The 24733-nt window shown below is 43.7% G+C and overlaps 1 protein-coding gene across 1 annotated transcript in view; it reads right to left on the bottom strand.

The window, feature by feature from the left end:
• Window positions 1–24733, bottom strand: part of NEURL1 (neuralized E3 ubiquitin protein ligase 1) — a 437040-nt gene that overhangs the window by 76009 nt on the left and 336298 nt on the right. Inside the window, exon 4 of the mRNA XM_086922727.1 lies at window positions 2236–2916. Coding sequence (XP_086778853.1) covers window positions 2236–2916 — 681 coding nt within the window. The remainder of the gene's footprint in view (window positions 1–2235; window positions 2917–24733) is intronic.

Below are 24733 nucleotides of genomic sequence, written 5' to 3'. Positions count from 1 at the left end.
TTTTAAATATTACTATCAAATAGACAAGGACTTTCACAACCCAACAAGTATCGGCTTGCGACCCACACCAGGGGTCTGGACCCACCTTTTGAAAAACTCTGTACTAGGCGATGAATTACTGTGAATTGAAAAATACATTAATAATGTTATTCTTCATAAATGAAAGCCCTGTGCGAGAGGGTATATTATGCCACCTAAATCTTGCCTCTAGAACAAGATCTATTATTCTGTAACTAAAAACACATATTGCTTGAAAAAATCTATTGACTGCCAGGAGTGTCTTTAATGGACAATCCGAGTGATTCATCCTCAATTTACCCACACAATCTGGAGAATAGTATTATTTAATCTAGCAAATTCATTGACTCCTCTAAAAGGAGAACTTTTTCGAATATATGTTATGCCTCCGACATGGTCACTTCTGAAAGGTAACTAGACATGTGTTCTTGCGAAAGGTCACATAAGAGATCCCTATAGTGATGCTTTAACTCTTGTTTAAAGGACATGTATTAGACCTTCTTCAAAATTAGACTCCAGTGACCTAATAAAAAAGGCACTCCAGAGTCTAGCTCTGCTGATGATCATAAATATAAAAAAAAACATTAACTGAACAGATGTTACTAATGCCCAATTTAAATGTATAGGAAATTCCCAAAAATATCTGGGGAATAGGCCACAAAGGGTTTTGTAAACTAAATGTATGAGCGTAAATAAAATATTTATAATTTGAAATTCCACATTATGAATTGCATAATTAAGATTTGTGGCATTTTCGAAGTCTGCTTATAATCTTCAAAAATGGTGGATTACCACCATCATAAATCTAGGGATAGGGTGCTGAAAAATGCAGTAAACTCCCGAATGCATGAATAAGTGTGGATATTAAAGAATTTACAGGTAGTTTACTACTCTGGAAATCACTGTGAAATTTCTCCAGTCTGAACTAGTTTTACCATCTTTATGATTTTGCCATTTATATTGCATTTCATGAAACTGTGATGTTGTTTATTCATAGCCATTTTATGACCAAATTTAAAGTTTAGGCCTACACTGTACTTGTGCTTCAGACACATTCAGGCTATTTTTTATGTTGGCACTTGTAAGCGATAATTCACAAATGACTTGGTCAGGGTCAGAGAAATGTATTTTATCTGTATCTTTTTTCAGTCCTCTTCATTTTTCTCATGAGAATGCCTGGGACCTGTTGAGACTACCACCCTCTGAGTTCCAATTCCTGGTACATGAATCTCTTCCTTTGCTCTCTCGGAGCAAGAATGCATTAAAAGTATTGAATTGAGAGAGAGAGTTTATAATTCCGAGCACAGTGAATTGGGGAGGCAAATCGCTGCCTTATCAAGTGCTTATTTTTGCTTTAATAAACATGTTTAAACATTAAAGTACGCATAAAGACATTACATTTCTAGTAGATGTTGGAGAAAACAGTATATGAAAATGTTCATTTGCATGTTATTCATTTTTGCAGATTTTCCACCTTTGGGTAAATAATTCTTGGGAAGAGTGAGTAGTCCTGGAAACCTACAACTGCCAGAAATGTTCGCGTGTACACCCTTGGACACTTTGTGAATCTCAAACAAGCTGAAAATATGCTGCAAACATAGGACAAAACCCGTGGGAGTAGATTAATACACTTTGCATTGTAAAATAATTTCTCCTATGAGCAAGACTGTCCATGAGATAGACTCTGAGGGGGACACACAGAGGCTGGAGAGACAAAGGTACTAGGGGAGACACTGCACCCCCCCCCCCCCAACACATCCAGTCAGCAAGCAAGCCACGCACTTGTGGGAATACAGATCCCTGAAAGCTCACTATGCAGAGAGGTCACAACAATGACTGAAGAGCACTACACAAACAATTTGTAATATTTTGAGATTAAATGAATGAATACCTTCCAAACTATCAACTATCAGATAACTAAAAAAATATGCCTCCCATGAAGGTTTGAAACTAGGATTTCCTTGTGAGGTTCCAGAAATCATTGTAAATGCCTCATGGACAACTAAATGCAATCATATTTATATAAAGTTACTACCGGCTCTAGTTTATATGCAAAATATATTTATTTATAGCTTTTTCCCAGTGCTTAGAAGCTCCCGTGGTGATGTAAAATCAATCAATTTAAATAAAAACATACAAGTCTGTCAATTGCCGCTGTATTTGTTTTTCCACATCGTGGAGCTCACCTCTTAAAACTGAGAAATATTAAATTCATACCTAGTATTCGAATTTGCGTAATTGCTCCATGGAGGCCAAAGAACATCCAGAGGGGCTGCGACGAATCCACGCAGACCTGCATGCCCGCGTTAGCACCATTGTGACTTAAATGCAGTTCGCCATCGGAATTCACCACAAATCCCAAGATGTCTCCACTCTGAAGGGGAACAGACACTCTGCACACCGCCCAGAACTCCTTCCTGTCAACAAGCGACTCCGGGTTATAAGGAAGGTCACTGGGTCGTAGGGTACCTGGGTCACAGGAAGTCACACCATAAGACAGAGTCCCTGGGCGTGAGCCGTTCGACTTGTTGATTTTGACAAATATGGTTTCATTGATCCTCAAAGGTCTACTGGTGAACACTAAAGTCCTCTCTTCTCTGGTGTGTTCTAGCCGTGCCACTGTTTGCTCATCAAGGGTTTTGATGTGGGCTCCGCGAAGCAGATGAAAATGGATGTCGCTTTCAAGCTGCGAAGGGAGCAGATGGCAATGCTGGGAGTTGAGGGAGTTCTGTGGTATAGGACACACTGCGGTCATCATCTGAAAGTTCTCTTCCTGAAGGTTGAGATCACAAAGGCTCACAGAGAGACGCGTATCTTCATTTTCACGCCGTAACGAAGGGCGCCGGATTGCAGTGAAGGATCTTGGACGAAGGCAGTCAGGTGGGATGAATTCACTATCTGCAAACCCAAGAGAAAAGAATATCAGACACCAGGCATTTGCACTTTTCTTTGCATACTATGCGAATTACTGACCCTGGTGGTCACAAAGAAGAGCCTTAGTTTTTCTAGAAAGCATTTCTATAAGGAAGAGTAGAGCGACGTACATCAAACATTTTTGCATGAACTTCATATGGTTTCAGTGCAATAAATGTATTCAAAAGCACTTCAGCATTAAAGACATTACAAGTCAAGTAAACACTGTCAGCTCAGATGTAAGACAGGAAAGACAGGCCATTTATTCACCTTACTAGCCATCAAAAACACGAGCATTACAAGTCTTTTAAAAATATTTACAAACAACAGAGCACACCAATGTATTATTGGTGCAGATAAAGACTTTGTGGCACAGTATTAAAAACACTACCAGATAATATTCTTGAATTCGGAGAGTTAAAATGACTCTATCCAACAAACTTTTTTTCTTAAAGATGTAAGCACTTTAGCCTTGCTGATATATTGACAATGCACTAAATTTTTATTTTCTAACAAGGCCGAGGTGATCAATTAATTTTCAAACTCTTTTATGGAAATCACAGAAACTTTAAATATTCAAATATCATTGATCAAAGACCATAGCACAGTTGAAGAGACACCCATAAAATTAATTAAATACTACATCATCTGTCTATTGGGTCCAACCATTCCCAAAGGTACTTGGAGGCGAATGTGGGACAACTCTACATCAAGAAAACGTTGGAAAAAATGTGGCTAATGGTGCCCCTTACAGCACAGTTCCTCTAAGCAATCATTAAAAGACAAAGGTATACTGCCACCTTTTCAGAATCTGGGCGGCATGCATCCGTCAACGCCCTCCTGAAGAAGCCCTCAGCCAAACTTGCGAACTACTAACCGATACCCCTTCTTCCATAAGCATCCAAGGTCCAGGAGAAAACCATTAACAGATGCCTCTCCAACCATCTCACCAACAAACAACTTTTGTCAATGCCACACAATCAGGTTTCAGACCAAACCACAGCACTGAGTCGGCACTCATCCCAACAATGGATGACATCCGGATGATCCTCAACAGAGGTGAAATTGCAGCCCTCATCCTTCAAGACCTTTCGGCAGACTTTAACAGCGTCTTCCATCCCATACTGATCCAACAACTTCATGACACAGACATTCAAGGACACTTCTTCTAGTGGATCTGCATGTTTCTCACCAAAATCATCAGCATGCCATCATACTCCTCGAATGCCAGGGAACTTACTTGTGTGAGTCATGCAGGGCTCCTCTCTCAGCTCCACTCTCTTCAACATATATAGGGCCCCACTGCCAGACGTCATTCGGGTTCACAAAATCAACATCCTCACCTAAGCACAAGGAACACATTCACCACATGCATGGCCTTAACCGCCACCTGGATGAAGTCTAATTGCCTCAAGCTTAACATGGACAAGGCCAAAGTGGTCATTTTTGGGGAGGATGCCTTGACGTGGGTCTCCAATTTACATTACACCTGATGGACCACAGATCTCAGACCGGCTTCCTTGCCCAGCGCACCAGCTAGAAACTACAGAAATATTGTAGCTAGCAAGCTGGACATGCCTGCTCAAGTTAATGCAGTTTCATCTTCCTGTGTTAACACCATGAATATCTTCTAGAAGATATTCAAGTGGCTACCAACTAACACAAGAAAAACAAAACCCAGGTCCTCATCATGAGCAGATTGGACTAAAGGAACACACTATATGGTACCACCCAACTTAGAAAAAGACTCAAGATCATCCAGAACACAGCAGCCAGACTAGTCCTCAATTTCCGATGTTGGGCCCACATCAGACCTCAACTAAGGGAAATCCACTGGCTCCCGACACACAAGCGTGCACACTTTAAACTCCTCACCCAAACGTACAAAGCACTTCCCAACATAGGCCATGCCTACTTGAACAGCTGTGTACAATTCCAAAAGCCCTCCAGGCACCTATATCCTGCCGGATTCTCACTAGCACACACCCAAAGCATACACAAAAGCAGATTAGGAGGTTGTGACTTCTCTTGCATTGCTCCTAAAACCTGGAATGACCTCCCACAACACATCAGAGCCTTCACAAGAAGCTAGTGACCTGACCTTTTAATTAAGCTCTCTCCGGGCTAGCCTCACAGACCAGCTACAGTGCCAGGATACCCTCAAGGGTGAAAGTGTCATGTAAAAATACAAGCAATATAACATATCAAGCATTTCAAATAACTTGTGTATGCATTTTGACGTGGGCGCCTGTCATTTTCCAAAATACATAATACATAATACATGCCTTCGCTTCTACCCTTGAATCTCTTTCATTTTACCTTACTCTCTTTTTTAGCAGTATGACTGAGAATCTAATTTGGCGGTGCATGATTAAAGCATAGAAAGATATGGTAATCTCACAATCTTAGACCTCAGATAGCAGTACCATATCTCAAATCTTACAACAGCAGAGAGAGAGAGAGTACTACAGTTCAGGTTAGAAAGACTTAATATGTTCAGAGAGTAGATCTATTCCTTAAGTTACACTGATCCTAAACGCTTGGGGGCAGATTTACAAGCAGGGCCGGACTGGCTACCGGGCAGTTTAGAAAGCTGCCGAGCTGGGGGGCGATTTCGTTCATGAAGACCTGCATGAGCTAAACGAAATTCGTTTTTCATTAATTATTTCGAAGCACACGCAGGTCTCCATGAACGAAAGCAGCCCCCACTGCAGTGAAATCAGCCCCCAGCTCAGCAGCTTTCTAAACTGCCCGGTAGCCAGTCCGGCACTGTTTACAAGCCCCTTGCGCCACTTTTAAGTCACTTTTAACATGGTAAAGGTGACGCAAAAGTGGCGCAAGGGCCTTGTAAATATGCCCCTTAGACCTTAGACAGAGTTATATCGAGCAAACCTGTAATAAAAAAAAAATCTACATCAAACATGAAGTTAATTTATGCGAGTCGTGGAATAACTACCGGTGTAGAATGCAAGTGCACACCGACAACAATGAAATAATGAAATAGCATCAATGAGTTCCACCAACTCAGCATTATTTAACAGTCAAACATAAATTAATTTGTATGTACTAAATGTACCGAAATATCAATGTCTAATTTTCTGAATGTATACTAATTCTTACCTCGAATACCAAATTTCATTGCAGTTGAAAGAAATATTTTCTGAATATACCCATATTTTGCCACCGAATATCAGCCTTTTTTCTTATTGAATATGCTACCTTTGTCATAAAATATTGTCTTCTCGTTTTCATCAAGTGTACTCTCTGCTACAAATGTCCCTCGTGGACAAATCCTGCCACAAAATATCATGTAATGACTCCTAATTCAATGTATCAAAATGTGATGCAATAAGGTGCTAAGAATGCGCCATATAGCTGAATGACCATCAGATGCCAGGGATGTTCACCCTGCTAAATAACAACAACATTCCAGGAATGTCCGAGACTTGCCAAGGAAAACGTTCAAAGGACATGACTGACCACCATATGCAATAAATTGCCACCATTGGCCATAAATGGAGTACAGACCCAAAAGATTGCCAAAAGATGCCAGTGGAGGCTATCAAATGTCTGACTCTCAAATACCAGGAATGCACACTAAATGAAAGTGACTGTCACCATATACCAGTTAATGCCATCAAATGCTCGATGTACCCGTCATAAATCATACATGGTCACCAAACGCTAGTTATGTTCAATATATTGATTGCATGGAGGACAGCAACATATGGCATCATTAAAAAGAGGCCAACCACATACCTATTGTCACTGTATGCTAGGAATGGCCGTCACTACATCCCCAGAGGCCAGGGATGGCCACCAGATGCCGCAGATGACCATCTTCTGCCAGAGACACCCATCAGATACCAGTTATGTTCGTTATATGACAGGAATGATCACCAGGGTCTGTATTATGTATTGGGCTCATTGTTCCTGTTTTCCCCACAGAGCACCTTTAAACAGGTGCACCGCCACCAAGTACAAACCGGGAAAGTGCCCCCAATTATAATATGACCCCTTATGTTTGAGATGATCAGCATATGCATGTTCTGGTGAGGTTATGCAGGAAGGCTACCAAATATCAGTATTTAAACCAGATGCCACGAATGCCCTTCTTTACCAGAAATGCCCACTAGCAAAGACGGCACAGATGCAAATGGTGCCCACCATTTGCCAGGATTCACACTATGTGTCAATGGCGCGAAATATCCACTAGGAACGTGCATTTCATACTTGTAGTTAATAACACAAGCCCATGCACTTTCACAAAGATGTATATGCTGGATGACCACATGAAAACATACACAAAGAGTGATACATACAAAAAAAAGACATGACTACACATACATGCAGGCACATACACACACATGAAATCAAGTCTTACACAGTCCATCACTTCAATGACTCACATGCATGGTGCAAAATTGACCACACTAAAAATCGTTTGCTATTTTTTGTCTTTGTGAGCACTCTTGAAACGAGTTGCCATTTCAGAATTCAAGAGTTAATTTCTAGTGGAAACTTGGTTGCCTTGCAGTTTTTTATCCGGGTCACTGGTCATATCTTCAGTGGCCTTAAGTTAAATGACATGCACCCTGCCCACGCACACACTGAGAAGAAATGCAGGGACTTGCACAGGGTCTACCTGATTTTCTTCTCAGCCAAGTTATGTTTGAGGCCTTCAGCAGGACTGCACACACTAATGTCTTATCTAAAGGCCTAAATGACACAGTGGCCTGCAGAGTTGAGAATCACTCACCTTGTCGTCTGCAACCTTCCTTTCTCCATTCCTTTTATTTAAACACATTTCTCCTCTCCGACTTCCAGCAGCTTTATCTGAAACCTTTACTTTGAAAACACGCCTCCGACTGCTTAGGCATCCCGCTCATATTTCCTGGTCTGGAGCGTTATGAAGTTGGAGAGGGCATTCAGTTTAAGGACCTTTCTGCCATCTGTACACTTGTTATATGAATGTGACTGGAACAGAGGGCCACAGACTGTCTTTACTCTGATGTGGGAGCTTTGGGCGTTTTGGCAGACAGCATCCCTGGGCTCTATACAGTGCTGGTGTGTGAGAATGAAGCTTTTGATCTTTTACATGCTCCTTAACACAGGAGTCTTGGACCTACACTGTGGCAGCACACTATATATGTAATATGTTGTGAATATTTTGCAGACTCTAATATACAATGATGATGTGACTTGTGCGAAACTATATTTTATCCTATTTTCATTTGAAGCCTCAAAATGTTTTCCCCACAAATGTGTCGTCTGCTACACAAAAGTTCTCTGTATGCTCCGTCCAGGTCGCCTAGAGCTGTTGGGTTTTAGGGAGCTCAAAATAGAATATCACAATAAAGGGATAGAGAAAATAGCTGTTGATGGAGGGCAGAAGTAATGTCCATTAGAGGGCGCTAGGTACACTACATCTATTACATTGTTTGTTTTGCACGACGTTGTGGCTATTGGAGACCAGGTATCCTTGTTTGAAAACAAGGCGTTTTTCAAATACATTCTCACAGATGCACCATATTAAATGTTTGCACATTGTTTAATGACCGTGACAAATAGGCTGTGCTTTGTGCAAATATGGATCCGAGGGGTTTGCTAGTCTTTGTATGTGATAAATACTTCCAAGACGCATTTTTTCCCAACTGTTTCAGGTATGTCTGCGTTTTTAAGTTAGTTCCAATGTATGCCGATTTGTAGCTATGTGTTGAGTTCAAGTGCCTATATTGCTTTCCACATCAGTAGACTCAAGGAAAAGTTTGCATTTCCACTACTTTTTAAAATGTTACCTTTAGCAAACCCACACACACACCTACACAGTCACTCACAAACCCACTCACACACCCACCCAGCTACTAACACACCCACTCACAAACCCATACAGATATATATATATATATATATATATATATATATATATATATATATATATATATATATATATATATATATATATATATATATATATATATTTATATATATATAAATATATATATATATTTATATATATAAATATATATATATATTTTTATATATATATATATATATATATATATATATATATATATATATATATATATATATATATATATATCTGAAAAAACAAAGGTTACAGGGAGGAAATAGAATAAACAAAATGTACAAATTCACTGAAAAGACTAAAGGGTACAGGGACGGTATTGTTAGGCTCAGATTTCACACAAAAACCAAACATAGAAATTCAGCAGTTATAGTTACCAGAGCTAACTATAACTTACGCCCCGCAATACACTGCTTATGACCTCACATATTACATCACTCACAACATGGTCAGTAATATCTCTGATGACATCTCAAATGACATCCCTGGGTCGGTTGAGTGGATGTGTGAGTGGCTCTACGGGTTAGTAAGTGGGTGTGTGAGTGGCTGTATTGGTCAGTAAGTGGGTGTATGAGTGTCTGTATGGGTCTGTGAGTGGGTGAGTGAGTGGCTGTATGGGTGTGTGAGTGGAGGAAAACTGTTCTAATACATATCGGCGTGGTTCTGCCGAAGGTCAAGCACCGCCACAAGAGCGCCGTGAGTCTCCCGCCCTGAACCAGCCTGCTGAACGGGAAACCGCATAGGGAGATTGGCGCCACCGAGGACTGAATCTCGGCATTGGTGAGGATGTCAGTTTCAAATGCAAACTGACCCACAAAAACTCGCTGCCACAACGGAGGAGCACTTTTAACAAACAAGCGCCCACACTACACAAAGCGGCAAAGCGCTCTACCCACTGGAGGGTCTTTAAATTAAACAGCCCTTCAAATTGCATTTCCGGATGGGTGTCCGAAATTAGCAACAGCCTTCAAATAACACCGAGTTGGACACGTAATTAAAGAAAGAAGACCTTGAAACAACACCGGACTGCACATTTGAAAGGTCTAGAACTGATGCGCAACCACAAGTACCACAACGCATTTCGAAACGGAAGTGATTCCTGAATAAAGGCCACTGGAGGCAAACGAAATGGATGCTGCAACATCGAGCTGTGGAGTTGCGTGAAACAGGTCAGAGAGCGAGGCTTACCCTTTGAGAAAGTTCCAGGAGGAACGAAACATGTCAGGACTTAGCCTTCAGTCGCTTGTTGTTCCATAAATAAAGCAGCCTTTTAAAGAGTTTTACAAGGTGTGACCAACTTTCTTCTCTCGGAGGAAAACTGTTCTAATACATATCGGCGTGGTTCTGCCGAAGGTCAAGCACCGCCACAAGAGCGCCGTGAGTCTCCCGCCCTGAACCAGCCTGCTGAATGGGAAACCGCATAGGGAGATTGGCGCCACCGAGGACTGAATCTCGGCATTGGTGAGGATGTCAGTTTCAAATGCAAACTGACCCACAAAAACTCGCTGCCACAACGGAGGAGCACTTTTACCAAACAAGCGCCCACACTACACAAAGCGGCAAAGCGCTCTACCCACTGGAGGGTCTTTAAATTAAACAGCCCTTCAAATTGCATTTCCGGATGGGTGTCCGAAATTAGCAACAGCCTTCAAATAACACCGAGTTGGACACGTAATTAAAGAAAGAAGACCTTGAAACAACACCGGACTGCACATTTGAAAGGTCTAGAACTGATGCGCAACCACAAGTACCACAAAGCATTTCGAAACGGAAGTGATTCCTGAATAAAGGCCACTGGAGGCAAACGAAATGGATGCTGCAACATCGAGCTGTGGAGTTGCGTGAAACAGGTCAGAGAGCGAGGCTTACCCTTTGAGAAAGTTCCAGGAGGAACGAAACATGTCAGGACTTAGCCTTCAGTCGCTTGTTGTTCCATAAATAAAGCAGCCTTTTAAAGAGTTTTACAAGGTGTGACCAACTTTCTTCTCTCGGAGGAAAACTGTTCTAATACATATCGGCGTGGTTCTGCCGAAGGTCAAGCACCGCCACAAGAGCGCCGTGAGTCTCCCGCCCTGAACCAGCCTGCTGAACGGGAAACCGCATAGGGAGATTGGCGCCACCGAGGACTGAATCTCGGCATTGGTGAGGATGTCAGTTTCAAATGCAAACTGACCCACAAAAACTCGCTGCCACAACGGAGGAGCACTTTTAACAAACAAGCGCCCACACTACACAAAGCGGCAAAGCGCTCTACCCACTAGAGGGTCTTTAAATTAAACAGCCCTTCAAATTGCATTTCCGGATGGGTGTCCGAAATTAGCAACAGCCTTCAAATAACACCGAGTTGGACACGTAATTAAAGAAAGAAGACCTTAAACAACACCGGACTGCACATTTGAAAGGTCTAGAACTGATGCGCAACCACAAGTACCACAACGCATTTCGAAACGGAAGTGATTCCTGAATAAAGGCCACTGGAGGCAAACGAAATGGATGCTGCAACATCGAGCTGTGGAGTTGCGTGAAACAGGTCAGAGAGCGAGGCTTACCCTTTGAGAAAGTTCCAGGAGGAACGAAACATGTCAGGACTTAGCCTTCAGTCGCTTGTTGTTCCATAAATAAAGCAGCCTTTTAAAGAGTTTTACAAGGTGTGACCAACTTTCTTCTCTCGGAGGAAAACTGTTCTAATACATATCGGCGTGGTTCTGCCGAAGGTCAAGCACCGCCACAAGAGCGCCGTGAGTCTCCCGCCCTGAACCAGCCTGCTGAACGGGAAACCGCATAGGGAGATTGGCGCCACCGAGGACTGAATCTCGGCATTGGTGAGGATGTCAGTTTCAAATGCAAACTGACCCACAAAAACTCGCTGCCACAACGGAGGAGCACTTTTAACAAACAAGCGCCCACACTACACAAAGCGGCAAAGCGCTCTACCCACTGGAGGGTCTTTAAATTAAACAGCCCTTCAAATTGCATTTCCGGATGGGTGTCCGAAATTAGCAACAGCCTTCAAATAACACCGAGTTGGACACGTAATTAAAGAAAGAAGACCTTGAAACAACACCGGACTGCACATTTGAAAGGTCTAGAACTGATGCGCAACCACAAGTACCACAACGCATTTCGAAACGGAAGTGATTCCTGAATAAAGGCCACTGGAGGCAAACGAAATGGATGCTGCAACATCGAGCTGTGGAGTTGCGTGAAACAGGTCAGAGAGCGAGGCTTACCCTTTGAGAAAGTTCCAGGAGGAACGAAACATGTCAGGACTTAGCCTTCAGTCGCTTGTTGTTCCATAAATAAAGCAGCCTTTTAAAGAGTTTTACAAGGTGTGACCAACTTTCTTCTCTCGGAGGAAAACTGTTCTAATACATATCGGCGTGGTTCTGCCGAAGGTCAAGCACCGCCACAAGAGCGCCGTGAGTCTCCCGCCCTGAACCAGCCTGCTGAACGGGAAACCGCATAGGGAGATTGGCGCCACCGAGGACTGAATCTCGGCATTGGTGAGGATGTCAGTTTCAAATGCAAACTGACCCACAAAAACTCGCTGCCACAACGGAGGAGCACTTTTAACAAACAAGCGCCCACACTACACAAAGCGGCAAAGCGCTCTACCCACTGGAGGGTCTTTAAATTAAACAGCCCTTCAAATTGCATTTCCGGATGGGTGTCCAAAATTAGCAACAGCCTTCAAATAACACCGAGTTGGACACGTAATTAAAGAAAGAAGACCTTGAAACAACACCGGACTGCACATTTGAAAGGTCTAGAACTGATGCGCAACCACAAGTACCACAACGCATTTCGAAACGGAAGTGATTCCTGAATAAAGGCCACTGGAGGCAAACGAAATAGATGCTGCAACATCGAGCTGTGGAGTTGCGTGAAACAGGTCAGAGAGCGAGGCTTACCCTTTGAGAAAGTTCCAGGAGGAACGAAACATGTCAGGACTTAGCCTTCAGTCGCTTGTTGTTCCATAAATAAAGCAGCCTTTTAAAGAGTTTTACAAGGTGTGACCAACTTTCTTCTCTCGGAGGAAAACTGTTCTAATATATATATATATATATATATATATATATATATATATATATATATATATATATATATATATATATATATATATATATATATATATATATATATATATATATATATATATATATATATATATCTGAAAAAACAAAGGTTACAGGGAGGAAATAGAATAAACAAAATGTACAAATTCACTGAAAAGACTAAAGGGTACAGGGACGGTATTGTTAGGCTCAGATTTCACACAAAAACCAAACATAGAAATTCAGCAGTTATAGTTACCAGAGCTAACTATAACTTACGCCCCGCAATACACTGCTTATGACCTCACATATTACATCACTCACAACATGGTCAGTAATATCTCTGATGACATCTCAAATGACATCCCTGGGTCGGTTGAGTGGATGTGTGAGTGGCTCTATGGGTTAATAAGTGGGTGTGTGAGTGGCTGTATTGGTCAGTAAGTGGGTGTATGAGTGTCTGTATGGGTCTGTGAGTGGGTGAGTGAGTGGCTGTATGGGTGAGTGAGTGGCTGTATGGGTGTGTGAGTGGCTGTATGGGTGTGTGAGTGGTTGTATGGGTCTGTGAGTGTGTGTGTGTGTGTGACTAGCTGTATGGATCAGTGATTGGTTGTGTGAGTGCCTGTATTGGTCTTAGAGAGGGTGTGTGTGTCTGGGTGTAAGAGTGTGTGTGTGAGTAGTTTTGAGGGTGTGTGAGTGGGTGAATGAGTTGGTGAGTGGGTGTGTAAATGGCTGTATGGGTTTGTGAGTGGGTGTGTTAGTAGCTGTGTGAGTGGGTTTGTGAGTGGCTGTGTAGGTGTGTGTGTGGGTTTGTGAGTGACTGTATGGGTTTGTAACTGGATGTGTGAATGGCTGTATGGGTCTATGAGTGGCTGTGTGGGTCTGTGAGTGGGCGTGCAAGTGGTTTTGTGGGTGTGTGAGTGTCTCTATGGGTCTGTGAGAGGTTTTGTGAGTGGGTGGTTGGGTGCAGCATGAGTCTATGAGTGGGTGTGTGAATGGGTGTGTGGTTGTCTCAGTAGCTGTGTGAGTGAAGGGGCCAGAACGGAACCTCACCTGCCCCTTTATCCCACAAGAATCCACAGTTTTGCACAAAATGTCTACCAAACTGAAGTACTTTCTAATGGTTAATTAGTAAGTGCTAACTCAGTTAAATGTCTAAGGCATATTCCACACTACAGCTGTGTAAAGGACCAGGAGGAAATGTCTCCAGTGACCTTGGGTGTGTTTAATTTCGGCAATGTGATTGTTTCTCAAGTGTCTTCTTCCAAAAATCTTTGATAACATGAATCTGCCTATAGCGAAAACGACAAGACTACAAAGAGGTGAATCTCCACCAAATAAGGGTACTTCCTCTTAACTACATGAAGTAAGGGGTTCTTTGTTTGGTGGAGATGTCCTCATATTTCTTGGCATCAAAAACACGTCTCCAAAATCAGCGGGAAAGGCGCTCATGGGGCCTTTCGGTAAGCTATCCATCAACATGGGAAAAGGCGGGAAGACCTTTGCATACTACTAAGGTAAACGGGGCAGAGCCAAAAGGGCAAGGCTTCCAGGTGATTTTGCACATTTGGATACTTGCAGTAATTCAAAGAGAGAACCATGAACTCTGCTCTCTTCAGGAGAGGACAAGAATGAACCCACTCATCACAGTCACTACAGATTGAGCTCCGATAGATCAGCCATGCATTTAACTCCACCAAGGATTTCGGATCATTTTTCAGTGAGGAATTGACGAGAAAACACACTTGTTTTGCCTTCGCCAAGCCAAGGAAAATAGGATCATTTGTCTTTCACAGAAGTGGAGCTTCAACTAGTGCACCTGCTATATTCATATTTGTAAGTGCTTCCTGTTCAGGTTTATTTTCTGTGAAATGAGCATAAGGGCCAGAATGGAACCTCACCTGCCAGTTTATCTAAGATGAGTCAACTGTTTTCCACAAAATGGGGCTGTGGGGGTAGCCCAATGCCCACGCAGTCCCTGCGGCCTCTCTACCTCCAGTGGGAGCCAACATTGCTCCTGCACAGAGGGAGAAGCAAAATGGTGCTCCCAGAGTGAAGGAGGAATTATTTAATTTGCTTTCCTGCCCGCTTGACAGCTGGGAGTGGACTTACAGTTTGCTCTCCCTTGGCAGGAGCTCGCCAAGCGACAACAAAACAACTATGTCTGGAGGGTGGGCACCTTGGGACATAGGGAGTCAGCCCTGGGGGTGGCAGTCCTCAGGGCCATTAATGGCTCCATGAGGGGGCCCACTTTTTTATTCTAGGGCCTGCTCCATAGAGGTTGTGGTCCCCGAGACTATAAATGGCCCGGGAGGGGACCGCTTCTTTAATTGGCTGGGCCCCAGGTAGTTGGTGGCCCCCTGGGCCTATATCAACCATGTAGCGGGGGGAGCATGCGTCCCCCTCCCCACAATCTATATATAAATATGCCTCAGGACCTGGCCAACCTGAGGCTGAAACTCAACCAAGCGTGGGAGACTGCACTTCTTTTTTTCAAATTCCCATGGAAAATCTCCCCCGTGACTTGTGCTGCAAACAAAATGCTATTTGGCCCAGTTTGGGTCCCTGGGGGACCCCAGCACCAGGTCTAGGGGGCCAGGTTATTCCTAACTTGCCCCCTTTTCTTTATTTTTCTTGATTGTAAACTTTGTTTTGGTGTGTATATATATATATATGTATATATGTTTTTGATGTTCATTATATACGTCACTATTTATTGCACCACAAGATGGCGATCTCTGTCATGATCAAGGCTGCTGTGTGCAGTCGAAATGTGTTGACCGTTTGTCACTTTTTGGCGCTTCAAAATAAAGGGGGAGATTTAACAAATCTCCCCGCAAAACAGCCTCCTGCGAGGCTACGCTGTGTTGCGCGACAGGGAGGGAGCAGGAGAACGCCATATCTTCAATGATATGGGTCTCTTCTCCCCTTTCCATTGCGCCGGCGCTGATTACAGCTGCTGTGCGCCACGCACACAGCTTAGTGCCATAGCGCTAGGATGTGTGTGTGAGACTAGCATAGGTTTTGTACAGGAAGGGTACCCTTCCTGTGCAAAATACTATTCTAGACACAAGGGAAAGCGTTTCCCATTTTGTATGCGTGCTGCACAGTGCAGCACGCATGCAAGTCGGAAAAGGAAGGAGAAATTAAACCATTTCTCTTTCCTTGCGCCTGGTTTAAAAAGGTCCAGTTTTCTCACGCTAAACCCAATCTACTGTTTTTAGTAAATTGGGTTTAGGGTGAGAAACCTTGGGTGGTTGCATGGGAACGCCCCTGCTCCAACCTTGGTATGCCCCCATGGCGCAAAGTAACATGAAGCAGCGCAATTCGCCGCTTCGCATTACTTTTACTTTATTTACAACGTAAACAGGTTTAGTGCTGAAAAGTAAATTTAAAAAAATTTTGAGTCGTTCTGCATCACTTTTGTGACGCAAACACAGTGTAAAAGCTTAGTAAATCTCCCCCAAAGTTTTCTTGAAACTTTAACTGAGTTCCTCCGTATAGCTCTGTTGAAGTGGATACATTTCTGCATATATATATATTTATATATATATATATATCGGCAGCAAGCACTAAATAAAGATTTGCAGGACATATTGAAGTGGAGTCCGTTCTATTTCTTTTACTGAATAATCAAAGGAAGGTATTTTCGAAATATTACCTACTGGCGGTCGCCAGTAGGTATATATAGTTAGGATTTTTTTTAATAGGGATTTCTGAAAATTCTATGTTGAATAACTTTGGCGTTGATGGACCGAATTGGCTGAAATTTTCAGGAAAATGGCACATTTTGTTTCTGAGCGTCCCCTGAAAGTTTGGGGGGTTTCGTCAAGTGGGGGCCGAGAAAAAAGGGGGGCCCAAAACGTGTTTTTAACATTGAGTTTTCCATAGGGCGGTTGGACTCACTTTTAGCTCGAACGGCTGAATGGATTTCCACAAAACTTGGCAAAATTGTAGGGACTGGTAGCCTGATGTGCCTTTGCTATGTCTCAAGATATATGCTCCAGTGGTTTATACGAAAATTAACTTTGAAATATATATATTGGGCTACATTGGGCTATATATATGTTAGAGCCCAAATGTAGCCCAATGTAGCCCAATGTAGCCCAAAGATGGCCATCAGAGACAAAAAAAAAACAAGTGTAGCCCAAATATCAGCCAGATGTAGCCCAACTATAGCCCAGTGACAGAATGTCCCAGAGTGTTCTAAAGAACAACTAGAGCGCTAACAGTCTTACTTATGACAAAAGTATGGCACACCTGAAGTCATCTTGATTGGAATAAAGTGTTAACACTTAAAACATTTAATTTGCAAAGGAACAAAATGAGGGGTTTCATTTTGCCATAGAAATGTTTTATATGTATATATATATATATATATATATATATATATATATATATATATATATATATATATATATATATATATATATATATATATATGTATGTATATATATATATATATATATATATATATATATATATATATATATATATATATATATATATATTGTCGCTCCAGGTTGTCCACCTCTTGAGTAGCATGCGAGCAGCAGCTTTATTTATGTGTAGGTGAGGACGGGGATCCGCTTGTAGATGCCGCTCCGTAATGGATCTGCCCGACGCGTTTCGAAGCTCCATCTGCTTCTCTTCAGGGGCTTTAACGGAAGGGGTGTGCGCACCCGCTACACTTCTCCAATTTCATATAACTCACCCGCCGATGGGAGGCTCCAATGAGGCTTCTGGGAAGTGTAGTGCGGAAAGCACACAATCAAGTCCTGTATGGACTCCACAAGTGGGCCCGTCCTCAATCCCATGTACGGCTGCTGCTTCACTGCCGTGACCCCCACGTTAACGGGGTGGTGCATACTCCGCGGCTGGACTGCCGCGTATAAATTGTCGCTCCAGGTTGTCCACCTCTTGAGTAGCACGCGAGCAGCAGCTTTATTTATGTGTAGGTGAGGACGGGGATCCGCTTGTAGATGCCGCTCCGTAATGGATCTGCCCGACGCGTTTCGAAGCTCCATCTGCTTCTCTTCAGGGGCTTTAACGGAAGCGGTGTGCGCACCCGCTACACTTCTCCAATTTCATATAACTCACCCGCCGATGGGAGGCTCCAATGAGGCTTCTGGGAAGTGTAGTGCGGAAAGCACACAATCAAGTCCTGTATGGACTCCATAAGTGGGCCCGTCCTCACCGGTAGCGTAACGGGAGTCCGCCATCTTGTATTTCGGACGAATTTAGTCACAAGATGGAGGATAAACAATGTTGGGAATGGGTTACGGGGGCACGGGAGACATATCCTGACCCCCTAGGTTTTCTGAGGGTGGCTGAGGAGGCCCATATATGTATGCACGGTTAGCGCCCAGTCCGCGCACCGGGTAGTGTTCCGGAAAGCGTAACAAGGGGAAAACCAAGGGAAATAGTAAAATAATGTTTTAGAGTGCTTTGAGATAGGGTAGTCCGCCATCTTGTATTTCGGACGAATTTAGTCACAAGATGGAGGATAAACAATGTTGGGAATGGGTTACGGGGGCACGGGAGACATATCCTGACCCCCTAGGTTTTCTGAGGGTGGCTGAGGAGGCCCATATATGTATGCACGGTTAGCGCCCAGTCCGCGCACCGGGTAGTGTTCCGGAAAGCGTAACAAGGGGAAAACCAAGGGAAATAGTAAAATAATGTTTTAGAGTGCTTTGAGATAGGGTAGCTCTGAATAGAGCTGTTGTGTTGTGTGGGTGATGTAAGTACCAACATGTAGGTACCAATGAAGAGTCTAACATTCAATGTACACCGTCTCCTCTGTAGATATTTTGTATGTTCTAATATGCGTTATTTAAATGTAAATGTGTGGAAAAGCACTTCATGCTTTAAAGCAATTGTATTTTTGAACTGATTGTTCTTTCCTCTTAGTCCTCCTCTTTGTTTTTTTTCCCCACACTCTTCTTCAGCATGATAGTTGATAAATTCGTTCCCTCAAAAAATTTATATACATAAAAAAATTATATTAAATACATATAAAATATATTTTTCCTTTAAAAGAAGAATACATTTTACAGCTTTTGATATTTGCTATTAAAAAACCATTGAAATTCACTGAAAAAACCATAGGTTATAGACCATATATAGTTAGGAATTAGCATTTACAAAACCTTATTTTACTCACACAAAACCATTGAAATTTGCATATATAGTTAGTTGCACTAACTATATATCGCGCACCCGCAATCCACTGCTGATCATGTCACATATTACATCATTCATGACATGGTCAGTGACATCACTGATGACATCACTTATGACATCTCAAATTACATCACTGATGACATCACTGATGACAACATCCAGTGACTGTATGTTTCTGTAAAGTTAAAATATGTCTTACATATTGAAGAATGAGTGGATGTATAAGTGTCTGGATGAAGGATTTAGTAGGTGCATGACTGACTGTATGAGTGAGTGATTAAATGTGTCTCACTGAGTGCATGGGTTAGTGACTAAACTGTCTTAATTTGTGCATCATTATGTCTGTTGTTCTGTAAACTGCTGCATGTGTTGATCAGTAGCTATATGAGTATTTCATTTCATTTCATTAGCTTTATTCGATTTTGAAGTATAAAATCATAAAAGCACATTGCAATATATAATCAACATTACATTACATTTCATCTCATTTTACAACTTGTAATATTATGGCATAAAAGTCTTTAAAAGAAAACAGGTACCAAATAGATCATTGCGGAGTATATTAGGTCAAGTCTGGATGTTAGTGCCCCTCACCCTGGCATCATTTCGGCCCAACCAAAAGTGTCTCTCTTCTTTAAAGTTGTATAGGGGAGAAAAGCTTCTCTGGGATAAAAGTCAGATAGACCCCAGGTGTGTATAGGCCCATCTCCTATCTGTGGTTGCCAGGTCTGGAGGTATGGGACAACATTACTGTTTCTAAACTTTATTAATACCAGGTCGCCAGGTCTCTCTTTTCGAAGCGGGCCCAGCCAACCCACCCTTCTAACACCTAGTATTCTACCGTCGATATCAGGAGGCAGGGGTCTATTCTTTGCTAACCAAAACAGTGTCTTGTTTGTTAGTTCTTGTTGACTTTCTGTTTTTCCATTAGTAAGTACTGGGACTCCAGAAAGGACGCACACAAACGGGGCAGCCTCCGGTGGTAGTTGTATGTGGTTAGATTTTTGTGGAATATTCACTGGATGGGGGAGTGATCTTTTGGATGGTTTAGTTACTTTATTCAGCCCCATTTCACGTGGACAGCTATGTGGTATTGTACGTTTTGCGGGCACATTCTGGATAGTTGGAATTAACGTATGCGATGCTACTGGTCGGAGTTGGTTGAGGTTACTTTGAGGAGTTATTTGAAGAGACTGTGAGTGATTAGAGCCGATCGTACTTTTTAAAAGTAATGAATTTGTCTTGGTCATTTCCTCAATTGCCATGATCCTCTCCCCGAGATTATTCATTCTTTCTATCAGGGGATGTATCAAAGAGTTGATCATGGTTTGCATCTGAGCCAAGAGGGTTGGTGAGGTAAGGGATACAGGGACTAACAGTTTCGCGGGATCCTTACATGTTTCCGGGGAAAGGGTAATAAGCAAAGGTGAGTTCGACGACAGTTTTTGCTGCTTTGTACCAGTAAGATCCGGGAAGGACATTATGGGATTAATGTTATGTATAGCAGGTGAAGAAATTGGCGTACCCAGGAGATTTCCATGAGGTGGAGATAATATGCAGGAATGGGGACTTGTAATGATTATGGGACGGGTAGAAGCACTAATTTGCTCAGCGGTGGTCTCGACAGCAACATACTTGGTGTTACATAAGCTATTAAGTTCCTCTAACAGTGATAAGCTTTGTGGGGCGGCAGTTAACTGTGGGGGGGAGGAGTCACTTCTGGTACAGTCTATTGACAGTTGTCTTCGTTCTGTCGTTACTGTTTTTTGGACTTTCAGTGGTGTTGTTTTAGTGAAATGGTGGACCAGCGTCCCCTTAGCCAGGTCCCTTGTCTGTGTGGAGTTATTTCGGCCCCCCTTGCGTGTCATGATCTAAGTAGCAACAGGCACCACCAGGGACAAGGGATGTTTCAAAAACAAGTTATTTTACCTCCTTCTGGTGCACGGCCACGGGGGGTGGCCCGGCCCGTCCTCCTCTGGCCTCTGATGGCCGCAGATGGCCCCGCCCTTGTCCCGGGCTTCTCCCGGCGCCACCCGCGCGCGTCCCGCGAGGCGGGAGGGACCTCTGCCTTTAGTGCGCCTCCGTGCGCGATACCCGGTGGGCGTGTCACCGCCAAGGATGCTGGGGGCTGTAGTCTCTTCGCACGGCTGCCGCGTGGTAGAGGAAGCGGCAGCCGGAGACAAACAGCAACAGAAGAGCAGCGTGACCCAAGGTAAGTTTACGGTGCCCCAGTCTGCTTCAGAGACCCCCGCTCGTCCGCAGGGACCTCTGCCTTTAGTGCGCCTCCGTGCGCGATACCCGGTGGGCGTGTCACCGCCAAGGATGCTGGGGGCTGTAGTCTCTTCGCACGGCTGCCGCGTGGTAGAGGAAGCGGCAGCCGGAGACAAACAGCAAGAGAAGAGCAGCGTGACCCAAGGTAAGTTTACGGTGCCCCAGTCTGCTTCAGAGACCCCGCTCGTCCGCAGGGACCTCTGCCTTTAGTGCGCCTCCGTGCGCGATACCCGGTGGGCGTGTCACCGCCAAGGATGCTGGGGGCTGTAGTCTCTTCGCACGGCTGCCGCGTGGTAGAGGAAGCGGCAGCCGGAGACAAACAGCAACAGAAGAGCAGCGTGACCCCAGGTAAGTTTACGGTGCCCCAGTCTGCTTCAGAGACCCCCGCTCGTCCGCAGGGACCTCTGCCTTTAGTGCGCCTCCGTGCGCGATACCCGGTGGGCGTGTCACCGCCAAGGATGCTGGGGGCTGTAGTCTCTTCGCACGGCTGCCGCGTGGTAGAGGAAGCGGCAGCCGGAGACAAACAGCAACAGAAGAGCAGCGTGACCCCAGGTAAGTTTACGGTGCCCCAGTCTGCTTCAGAGTTATGAGTAACTATATGGGTTATTGATTGGTTGCCCAAGTATTTGTATGGGAGACTGAGTGTGTGTGTGGGTGGCTAGGAGGTGTATGACTCTGTGCATAGATGTGTGAGCAGTTGATTCACTAGATGTATGGGTTCAAAAGTGCATGTGGAAACAGCTGTATGGGCAGTTGACTGTGTGCATGAGTGTATTGGTGAGTGAATGGATATCTCAGTGCTACATGTCAAAGTAAGTACATATGTAAAACACAGTACATGTGAGAGTTGACATATATAAATAACTGTGCATAAGAGCCAGTGAATGTGTGAGTGGCTGTATGGATCATTGTGAACTTGTATCAGGGATTGTATAAGAGAGTAAATATGTGTTAGTATATGTTTGAATAAGTAAGGTGTGTATAACTGTATAGTTGAGGAAATGGAGGTGTGATTGATTCTTTGCATGACTGACTAGGTGTGTGAGTAACTCCATGGATGAGTGACAGTCTGTGAGTGTCTGTTTACACTGAGTGTATCTAAGGTTATATTAGAGTCTGAAGAGGTTCATCGTATTATCACATGAATGATGTCATCAGTGATGTGATCAGTAATGTCAAATGAGATGTCATCAGTGATGTCATCAGTGATGTCATTTGAGAAGTCATCAGTGATGTCATCAGTGATGTCATGTGAGATGTCATCAGTGATGTCATTTGAGATGTCATCAGTGATGTCATCAGTGATGTCACTGACCATGTCATGAATGATGTAATATGTGACATGATCAGCAGTGGATTGCGGGTGCGCGATATATAGTTAGTGCAACTAACCATACATGCGAATTTCAATGGTTTTGTGTGAGTAGAATAAGGTTTTGTAAATGCTAATTCCTAACTATATATGGTCTATAACCTATGTTTTTTTTTAGTGAATATATATATATATACAAACACTTACATACACACTAACTATAGAAACCAGTGGCAGCTGGAGGAATTTGAAAGTGGTGAGGCGTAAGAGCAATAAATAAATTAGTGCGAGTGAGGGAAGTGAACGAGCTGGATGTATAGGAGATAGGCTACAGAAGGATTTTCTTACGAGAATTTTTTATTAATTAGCATATTTTGGTGCAATTTTCAGCACTCTTTCTGCGATAAATGGACCAAAGTTTTTTTTTTAAAACCTTTAAAACCTTTATTTAACATTTGCAATCAAGCACAAACAAGGGCCTACAACCCCCAGGGCTGGCCGCTAATCATAGGATCTTAATCCATAATGCGCATCGGTTGCAAAGGTAATTCAAGTTAGACACAGGATAAGAGGTTTTCATTTTAAAATAATAAGTAGAGAGAGTCAGGTATGGCACAGCGTCTCGGATCACAAAGTGGGGGCGAGCAAAAAACAACATATCCAAGAGAAACTCGCTATCAACTAAGTCAACGGAGGTAAGACGTAAGTCATCAGGATAAACTAGTGCATTGTGATCGTCGACTCCATCAGTAATGTCCGCCCCAGAACGCCAAAACCTCGAACAATCAAGGTACAAATATAGAGATCAGGATGTGTGAAACCGAACCCACTATACTAGCCCGGGAGAAGAAAAAGAGAGGAAAACAAGGGGAAGAGAAGGAAGAAAGAGGCCATAGAACAAAAATTAAAACGAACACCCATCCCCACACCCCCCCACCCTGCACCCCTGCTGATGACTACGGCCACCCCCTCGCAGCGTGCCTGTCGCCCAGTAAGAGAACCCGAAAAATAGAAGATGAGAAAGAAAGAAAAGACAAAGAACCCCACTAGTGAGGGAAATCGGATGAGGGCATGTTGTACGGACTCCCGGTCTCCTTCCTCCGTCAAGGCCAACCCCGCCCCGGACTCCGTTAGATCAGATAAACAATCCCCGGTAAACCTATACGACAATGTGAGATCCAGATAACAGTATCAATCCTGGCCCCGCCTATCAAATGCACAGAAATCATTAATTAAAGAAAGTCTTTTCCACGAAGCACTGCAAGAGTCCAAAGAACAGGGGCAAACAGAGAAGAAAAGTGCGGCAATTCTCGATGTGGAAAGTCGGTGCCAAAGATGCCCCTCCCTGCCTCTGAAGCCAAGCATTACCCCATCCGCCATCTTGTAAGCCCGACAGGGGAGGGGAGTCGACAAAATCCAAAACAACAAAGGATAAGGAATGGAAAGTTCCAGAATGGGGATATCTTGCAAGTGTCCACAGGATACACAATCGGGGGTTCCAACGGCTCCACAGGGTAATCGGGCACAGTACAGTCGGATAGGTCAAATATAGTAGGAGCAAACCCTGCTTCCAGTGCCGGGTCAATACAAGTCTCCGAGGCATAAATTGAAATGCAAGCTGGTTGCCGGGAAGCGGGTGTCGAGTCAGGATCCGCTCTCAGGTCTATGAGTCCATCCGTCTCAGACAGCAAGCTGCAAGTCCGGGCTGCAATGGTTCCCTTGAGTGCCATAAGTGCCTCCAGCACCGTTCGCAGTGACTGGCCAGTTCGAGCCTGCTCCGCTAGCTGCTTTTCTTCCTCCAACATGGTAGTACCCACGGAGTGGCGCCTTCTCCGGGGCAAAATTAGACGGAGCAGGAGTAAGCCAGGAGGGACTGATGTGTAACAAGCAATAATACGCAGCGAGGTACCGACCCGGGGGGATCGACGATGCGAATGTCGTACCCCCGGTCAGGGACCCCCGCGACACATCGCCGTGCGTCACTTGTCGCCTCACCTATTGTAGAGCACCAGGCAATTGGTGGTATCAGACCAATCAAAAGTCCGAATGCTCCAGAGAGCAGACCCAACCACGTTCAGCAGTCCGTTGTTGTTCAACCCGGACCCGGCA

The sequence above is a fragment of the Lissotriton vulgaris genome, chromosome 5, assembly GCF_964263255.1.
Source record: "Lissotriton vulgaris chromosome 5, aLisVul1.2, whole genome shotgun sequence".
Lineage (NCBI taxonomy): Eukaryota > Metazoa > Chordata > Amphibia > Caudata > Salamandridae > Lissotriton > Lissotriton vulgaris.
This window is presented reverse-complemented; position numbering and strand designations above follow the sequence as displayed.